The sequence below is a fragment of the Stigmatopora nigra genome, chromosome 6 (assembly GCF_051989575.1).
Source record: "Stigmatopora nigra isolate UIUO_SnigA chromosome 6, RoL_Snig_1.1, whole genome shotgun sequence".
Taxonomy (NCBI): Eukaryota; Metazoa; Chordata; class Actinopteri; order Syngnathiformes; family Syngnathidae; genus Stigmatopora; species Stigmatopora nigra.
Window position 1 is genome coordinate 2,992,888 of NC_135513.1, and position 9,524 is coordinate 3,002,411.

At 41.1% G+C, this 9,524-nt stretch overlaps 1 protein-coding gene across 4 annotated transcripts in view; it reads right to left on the minus strand.

Moving 5' to 3' along the window:
• crebbpa (CREB binding lysine acetyltransferase a) overlaps positions 1-8,882 on the minus strand; it is a 59,796-nt gene extending 50,914 nt beyond the window's left edge. For all 4 annotated transcript variants that reach the window (XM_077719638.1, XM_077719639.1, XM_077719637.1 and 1 more), the window contains exons 1-2: positions 7,991-8,882; positions 990-1,681 (exon numbers count right to left, since the gene is read on the minus strand). In XM_077719638.1, coding sequence (XP_077575764.1) covers positions 990-1,681; positions 7,991-8,078 — 780 coding nt within the window. In that variant the 5' untranslated portion in view covers positions 8,079-8,882. The remainder of the gene's footprint in view (positions 1-989; positions 1,682-7,990) is intronic.
• Positions 8,883-9,524: the final 642 nt, after the last annotated feature.

The following is a 9,524-nucleotide window of genomic DNA, read 5'->3' on the forward strand; positions in this document are numbered from 1 at the left end:
GGGATAGTTCATGTACTTTTATTTATGGCTAGGCGCACAAACGTAGTGTGGTAGAAATATTAGGCGTGAACCTACCTCACGGTTTTTCGATCATCGCTGTTTTTTTTTTATTATGGCTGGTCTACATTATAAAATCAGAGGGGTTACTGTAGTTTGAGATTTCGTCAAACCTGGAATCACTACACTAATACCTCAAAATACGGTTGCACCGACATACGAGCAATTTTGAGATTCGAGTAACATTTCGAGCAAATATTTGCCTTGAGGTACGATTCAAATTTTGATATGCGAGCATACAGCCAGGTCTGACCGACGTGAGAGGCTGCTTTTGAGATCAACACAGGCTTTCTTTCCCGTCGCAACTCCCCCGTGTAGTGTCTCTACAAGCACTGGGCGTTTTTTTTCAGTGTTTTTTTTATGATGATGGATCTTGCTCGCTAACACGAGAGGAATATACTACTACTCGTTGGCAATTGGTCGTGCGTTATCCTATTGTGAGGACATTTGTGTGCATTATTTTCAGAATATTTGATGGGAAGACAAAAGCAAACAATCCTCGATAGGTTCCTTTTAAAAACTGCATCTGAAAGTCAGGGTGGAGGCGGGGCAAAAAGAGCCAAGAAAGGTATAAAAACAATGTTTTTCCAATCCAATATCCTGTTTTGGGTGTTTTTCAAAGGTTTGGAACAAATTAATTCGCCTTTTAGTTCATTTCTATGGGAAATTTTGATTTGATACGAGTAAATCAACATACAACCTCAATCCCGGAACGCAATAAGCTTGTATACGCATTAAGCTTGTATCTCAGGGTATCACTCTATTGTTAAGTCTGAGAGCATTACATGGTCATGATTCACTAACGTGACTTGATTCAGCCTTAAAACACCACACGGGCACAGAGGTCAGATATAAAAATATCTATGAAGCCATCTAAAGTTCAGAACTTGAATCATGACAGTACAACACTTAAATCGATAATGTCAACTTACCTTGTTGATGTTGCTTGATTGTTGTGCTGCATGGAGCGTAGCATGTGCACCTATCTGCTGTCCTCCCTGTGTGACTGTATCTGCCAAAGCACTGCTAGCTCCCGAGGCAGCTCCTTGCATCGTTTTTCCTTGGTACTGCATATTGACCACGGCTGACCCCCGCCCTCTCCCACCACCAGGACCAATTCCCCCATTCATGACTTGCCCAGGCTGGGGCTGCCCACTCTGGCTTAACAGCGCAGAATGATTCTGGCTATCATTCATCAATGCCGGACTGAAGCCTTGATTGTTCAAACTCATTGTTGTAGCACTGTTGTTCTGTCCTGTTACTCCAGTTGGTGTTCCTGCCTTTTGAGCTACAGCAGATGGGTGGTTGTTAGGGGAGCCTTGGCTAAGAGGGATCTTACCCAAAGGTGTACCAAGCTGAGGAACATTACTTCCAGGCTGAGGGCTTCCAGAGCTTAGCCCTACACCTGTGATCGTATTGGTGCTACCTGCTCGTAGAAGCTCCGAGAGCTGCTTGTGTTTTGCAGCAGCATCAGATACCACAGTGGTACCGCCAGGCCCACCTGCCCCAGGAGTTGGTCCTCCATTTGTTGGCATCCCACCCATAAGGCTCAGGTCTCCGCCATTGGGTATCAACTCATCTGGCAGATCATTTTCTAGATCATCCCAAGACAGTGATCCTAGATCTTCAATAAAAATAGAAAAGAGAAATATTAAGATGAATAATATTATAAAACATAAAGTAAGTTACAACAATGAATACGAAACACTGACGAGTGATCAATACAAAACGAGGCTAATATTATCAATTTTAACAACTGTGCAATCCGTTGAGCTGGATATTTCCTGAACACAACACAAACTGCTATTAATCAAAGTACCCCGCCTCATCGCCTAAGACTTGCGTCACCTACACAAATTTCATCCCCATCATTTCAGTTGCAATTCAAGGTGGCATGGGGCAACTTCCACAATACCCTAAAACCCCCAAGTCTGCTCTGGATTGTGAGAGGAAAGAACTGAGTTGAGGACTGGGCCCAGTAGACAGTATGAGGTCAGCAGGAATCACTGGTAAGAAATCAAGCACTATATACCTGACGGTTACCAAAGCCTCTGACTTGAAGAACATATTTGTTATGCTGTATCCAAAATAGGAGGGCCCAAACACTTGTCCGACAGCTACTGCTACACCTGAAACAGGATTCTGATTGTGGCAGCGGCGGTGCCATCATCTGGGCAAAAGACATCCTGCCTGGTTTGATTCAGGCAAATGGTTCAGATCAGGTGAATTATCTAAATTGGGCGTTCCTGTGTCAACCATTCATGGGTTCCTTACGTAAACAAATAGATTACCAAAACACACGCAATAACAACCTCTGCCAAACAGATGCGACCGGGGAAGCTGGGCCCCTCTGCTTGTAGATACAGATGCTCCCCTACTTACGAACTTTCAACTTACAAACAAACGGTATATACGAACATGTCTGCAAATTGCATTTGTGTCGAAAAATGTTCCTAAGTTAGATTTTGTATTGCGCGCCTTTTTCCGAGTAGTGCTTCTTTCCGCCGCTAATACCGACGCCTGGCGCTGTTATAGCTTAGCTCACCCAACATCTACCTTCCTCTGTAGTGTGGAAGTGCGTGACATATCTCCAGGGCGCAAAGAACCTTTTTCATTTTTATTAAATATCTCGAGCATCCATTATTCAATATGGTTGGTGACAAGCGAAAGGCTTCTAGTGAGGGAAGTGGAAGGAAGAGGCAAGCCATTTCATTTGAAACGAAAGTGGCAATAATAAAGAAGCTTGATGCGTGTGATAAAGTGGTAAGCATTGCACGGGAATACTACAACTTGAATTGTTCAACCGTTAGTACCATTTATAAACAGAAAGATCAAGTAGCAGGACCCAAATATTGGACGTAGCACAAAAGTTGCAAATAAATTGAATGATGCCATACAGTGCTACAGCGTCATTTATGAGGAAAAAAAAAGAAAACCACAATCGTCATTAGATAGCTCCTTTCGGACAGTTTCTCGTAAATCTCTCTCTCCATCTCTCTAATGTATGTATACAGTACTGTATGTATTCTCTTCAATTTATTAAATGTTTTGTTTAGTACAAACCAATGCTGGTTACTTATACGTCCCTTAAACATACAAATGCACTTATACAGATGCTCCCCTACTTGCGAACGAGTTAGGTTTGAGTGCTTGTTCATAAGTTGAAAGTGTTCATAAGTTGAAATTGTTCAAAGTGAATTTCATTTATTTCATATTGGACAGCAACTTTTGGTTGGAAGGCAAATTTTAAAAAATAAAAATGACTGTCAAAATTTCGGCAGGTTTTATTATTTACTTTGCACAACAGAAAAACAAAAATAGTTTTTAAAACATTTCTTTCTTTTCTTATAAAGTAAGGTAGCATAGTTACTTTCATATTTGAATAAGCAGGAAAATAAATTATTCACAGAAGTTTAAAATTTCAAATTTGAAAGAAAAAAAGATATGACAGTTACCGTGATAAGATTATAACTTTATTTTATCCCGGATTTGGAAAATTCTCTTGGTTGCAGTATAAAGACTGTAGCAAGCACAGACACAGAAGACATAGTAGATAGATCATTATCGATATTGACCGACATTTTTTCTTTTTTTATCATGATAACAATTTTTGTTATATCGCCCAGCTCTACTTAATATGCAAAAACATGATCTACTGAAGCCAGGAATGTTGAAGCCATAAACCGGTCAAGGATAACAGTGCACTCTGGTACAGTAGGTGACAGCCATTAGAGATGGACGAAATGGCAAAAATTGTCTTAGCAAAAATTTATCAAACTCCATTTGAAATGATATTTATGTTTTTAGTAAAAATATATAAGAGGGAGCTGCACTTCCACTCCCGTCTACTAGTTCGCAGCACCCAACCGCCGTGCCTTGCAAAATGAATACATTTGTGTGACCGGAACTGTAGTATCATAAGAAATGAATAGACGAACTTTAAACCCTGTGTCCCGAGAGCAGCCAATCAACAATCATTCCCAGCCGTGAAAATTACTGACCGTATTTTTATTTACTGTGGGATAAACTAATTTATTGCATATCATGACAGGTTTTAATCTGAGAGCGAAACCGACATGCACATTGAATGGCATTCTGAGCTACAAGCTCCAATGGTGCAGGCCCCAAGTGGAGCCTATGCCGTTGGTCGGTGCTCTGATAAGTTGGGCTACCTCTTCAAAGTAAGCTCCATGTTAATGGCAGTGGTGTTAAATTGATGGCAACATGCTTTTATTTGTTTAATTTGCTGAGAGCCACATGACTTCACACATAAGCACACAGGCCTTCTCCTCTTAAAGGTGAATGAGCAAAGCCTAACAACATGCATAGTCAAAGCAGGCTGAAAACACTACTTTTATCACTTCATTAAACAAATTAACCAACATGTTCAGAATTACATCAGTTATTGTGAATCATATCGGAAATTATAAACCGTCGGTAAAGCTCTCTACAAGCGAACCCACATTTATATGTATTTAAACAAACTAGTAGGGGTGTGTATTGCGTTATATCTGGCAATACAATTTTTGTCACGATACCATTCAGATTAATCCCAATACTACATTTCAAGATGATTATTGTGATTTTGTATATCACTTTGGTAATAACTAATCAAAATGGACATTAAACTACATTTATACCACTATTTTTCAAAACCTCATTGACCACTGAAATCGACATGTTTTATGTTTGCAATACATATGGCCATAATTACAACATTTTTTTCAGTTTTAAGGACAGACCTTCTAAGGTGCAAAGCTGCTTTAGTACATACCTGCAGAAATCGAGATTTCTAAATAAGTTAAAAAAATATTAAAATGTATAACACTCAATATGAGATTTGATGTCGGACTTGCACTGGGAAAAAGCCCCCTCATATGTCAGGGGATCGTGGCTGGCTGTTGCTGACTAGTCGAATTGAGTGGAAATGTGACCGCTAATTTTGTATTTTCACATAGCAAATTGTAAATCAATACGACAATTGTGCAATGGAATATTGCAATACAGTAATACCTTGGCATACAAGTGCCCCAACATGAAAAATTTGAGAACAATGAGGAAAATTACAAGCAAATATTTGCCTTGAAATATGAGACACATTTGAGATACGAGCATAGGAGACAGCCTAGAGGCCGAGTCCGCGAAATGCTACTTAAGATAACAGTGCACTGTCTTTCTCACCGCATCTCCCTCACGTAAAGATATCTACGAGCACAAGCCTTACTCGCGCATTTTCAACGTTAATCAGTTCAAAATTAAGAGGAAAAATAATGGGTCCAAAGCAGGCCAGTCCAATGAAGGGCTAGCCATCATTTCCTAGCTGTGCAGTGACATTTATAACGAGACGGAGCCTTCACTATGTTTACTACCTTCAAGGTACCTTCACTACCTTCAATATGGTTAAAAGATAAACAGTTAGTGGGGGATAGTATGACCGAAGCCAGAATCTGCGAAAAAGCCAGCGGAACATATATGAACTTGAAAGCAAAGCAAGCATCTGAAAAAGACAGCTGAAAAACCCTTGAAATCGAGTCGTGGGTGGTTCGATAATTAAAAAAAACTAAATGGACGAAAGAAACACTTGGTTTTGAGGTACGGAGAAGCAGGAAGCTCCACTTCAAAAGCCACAGTGAAATACATAATATATATTGCCTCGGATATTGCACAAGAAGGTTTAAATTTAGTGCAATTTAATCGATGTATCCAACCAGATTAATGAACACGCAATGAAACATTTTATCATTCATCTTAGTGAATGGTGAAGTACCTGAAAACTTACAAATCCCCATAGGTACCAATTTTCAGGTAACAAAACCATTTCATATGCAAACGACCGTTCCAACATACGAAAAGATCGAAATTACAAAACAGATATCTACGAGCACTGGGTGGAGCCTTGCATTTTTTCAGTGTTTTTTTTCCGCCACTCAGCGCGAATGGCGTAGGGATCACTAGTACAAGGAGTATATACTACCTCTCGTTGGCAAGTGGTCGTGCGTTATCCTATTCTGAGGACATTTGTGCGCATCATTTTTGGAATATTTTGAAGGGAATACAAAAGCAGACAGCCCATGGATAGTGAAAATCGGGGTGGAGGCGGGGGGGGAAGGTATAAAATTTAAAACAAAAAATTAGAATTAAGTTTAATGTAAGGTTGGATTAAATTTATTTTTGAGTGTCTCTGCATTGTAATCCAAGTTCATTTAAATTTGTTCATGTTATATTGAGATTCACCGGTGCAAAAAGTCTCCCCCAGCTTTTCTATAGATTATTCCACGAGAACCACTTTGTCTTAGTGTTGTGATTACATTGTATCTGGGGCTGAAAGCACCAATAGTGGGAGAGAAACATTATATTTAACCCTATATGTCTAAATATATCATATTTGAGACACAAATTTTGAAGAATGTTATATAATATCTTCTGCTAAAACTGATGTATCATAATTATGGTAGTAATTCATGGAAAATTATATTTTTAATGTTGTAATCTTGCTTTGACAGACCACTAAAGACTCATTTTTTTGTTGCTGTCAATTATTTTGTAGTTTGGGCTATAATGGATTAAGAAAGAAACCTGTCGTCTGTATTAAAAAGTAGGAGAAATTTAAAAGAAAAACTTTTTTTTTTAAATCTAATTTTATATTTTGGCCATTTCGCCTATCCTGGGCTGCCATATAGATAGCAATAGATGTTGAAACTGAAATTAATCCTTCCTGTTAAAATGAAGTGGATATCCATCAACACAAATCCCAATGAGTGAATAAACTCACACTATTGAAATCATTCGAAACAGAGTTTGCTCAAGGAGTTATGCAGAAATGCACATAGTTCGGTTACGAAAATTAAATTTGGGGTGGCCCGGCAGATGAGTGGGTAGCACGTTGGCCTCAGTCGGAGTCCTGGGTTCAAATCCAGGTCGATCCACTTGAGTGGAGTTTGTATGTTCTCCCCAGGCCCATGTGAGTTTTCTCTGGGTACTCTGGTTTCCTCCCATATTCCAAAGACAAGCATGGTAGGCTGACTGGACACTCTAAATTAACCCTAGGTATGAATGTGAGTGGTTGTTTGTCTCCTTGTGCCCTGCGATTGGATGGCCACCAATTCAGGCTGTGTCCCCCGCCTCTGATCCAAGGTCAGCTGGGATAGGCTCCTGCACGCCCCACAACACCAGTGAGGATAAAGCAGTTCAGAAAATGAGATGAGACCGTAAATGTTTCCATGAGGGCAGGGGACACAATAAAAAAAATGAGAAGCACTGCTATAACCAAACATAATTAAGAGGTACCTGCTATGTATACTTTTTTGACACATTGTATGTGGGACTAAAACAACCTGGTTTCTTTGTGATAAGCTAATGTCAGGTCCTGAGTTTTCTCAAGCAAAATGTGAGGTTTATGGAAAATAAACGCTTGGAAAAATCGATTCAAGGTGTATTGGTCTAGTCAGTGGTTGCCATTGACGAGGCAAGACGCCCACCCAGCTGACTGGTAGCTTGCTGTCTTCTTTCAGTCTAAATACATTGGACGTATTGCAATGAAAAATTACTATTCCCAGCAGAACTTTAGTTAAAATAAATTGGATATCTGTCGATGTCGATAGAAGGCAATTAGTTACGCCGCTGGCTAACTATTTTCATTAACTTCGATTCCAACTTGATCTTTAGAAAAGGTGCTGCAACATTCTCACGCTGTGATGAAACGTTAGATAGCGTGCTTACGCAGCCGGACAACACCCATACTTTACATCTGAAATTAAATTGACACCAGCTATTATTTGTTAACGCCAGTCCCGGACGTTACTAGCAAGCATTCCTGTACACATTCGCGGCCTGTCAACATGAACGCAAGCTGCAAGCATGTTGACAACGAATGTTATCGGCAGACTTCTAGTTGCACATTTAAACACTAAAAGGGTTTGTGAGGCCTTTTTACCTGGTCCATCGGACGCGGACAGGGCAGGTGAATTCAGTTTCGGCCGCTTGGAGCTCGGAGGTCCCACATCCAGCAGGTTTTCAGCCATGGCTATCGATCGTGTCCCACTGATCACTTGGATGAGATCCGCAATTATTGAACGTCGCCGGGAACGTCGTTCGCTTTCCGGCTAATACATTAGTGAGGTGACTTGCTAACGTGAGCTAACTGACTAGCAGCTAAGTTAAGAGCTAGCGTTAGCTAGCTCCTCCGTGTTGAGCGAGTCGGTGTCCTCAAAAGAGATGCAATAGCGCCCCACTCCGCCACCGCCACTCACCCCATGATAATCCAACACCCACATTATTAGCATCAAATAACCCAAATTATAAAATTCTCCATGCAAAATTCGAATTTAAGGCGGTCTGTCCAAAGAAATCAAGTAAACCGCTGCATTTCGATGAAATGTTCGTAAATTCTAGATGTTCAAAGTACTCATTTGCGTGACGTCAAAATTTCTTAGTGCAAAAATTTGCAGAAGCTCCACAAAAATGCATGGCTGCACGAACGAAAATATGGGGGGGAATGCAATTTCCTCACGAAATCCGCGGGCCGATCCCTGTTTGCGAACCGTAAACAACACTGCTCCCGAACGGCGACGGGTTGGTTCGCCGCACTCTGAAGGGAAAATCGGATATAGCGAGCCTTGCTGTCCGACGACCACCGATCCGGTTTGCCTTTTTTTCTGCACAAAATGTCTCCGAATCGATTTTAAGATTTCATTTTCAGGGGAGGAGGCTTTCATAGCGCGAAAAGCATGCTCGATTTCAACGTTAAACCCAATGTTAGACCGAAATTCCTATTCCGAGCCACGACAAGATGGCGGCTGTTGATTCCTTCGATACAAAAAAGTTTTTTTCTTTTCCAGCTCGGCTGTGAAGGGGGAGGGGCCCTCCAATCACGCCCTATGTGAAAACACGTACCCTGCTTGACCACAGGGGGCAATATGGTACTGTCGAAAGAATATCTTCAAATGGTTGCCTCATTTCATTTTATTAACCGCTTTATCCTCACTAGGGTCGCTTTGTGCTGGAACTTATCCCAGCTGCCTTTGGACCAAAGGCAGGGGACACCTTGAATTGGTGGCCAACCAATCGCAGTGCACAAGGAGACAACCATTCACACTCACTCATACCTAGGGGCAATTTAGAGTGTCCAATGAGACTTCCTGCATGTCTCTGGAATGTGGGGGGAAACCGGAGTAGCCGGAGAAAACCCACGCAGGCACAAGGAGAACACGTGAACTCCGCACAGGTAGACCGACATGGATTTGAACCCAGGTCTCCCACTGTGAGGTCATCGCATTAACCACTCAACCGCTGGGCCGCCCTCAAATGGTTACCCGCAGCCATAATTCCTTTGAAAACTGGAAACCTAACACGCACTTGCTTGACTAAGCATAGCATCGAAACATATCGGGTATCTAAAACGACCTAAAAAAAACGCCATTGTCTGTTCTGGACGAATCAGTCAAAACATAGACTCTATTCTTGCATTT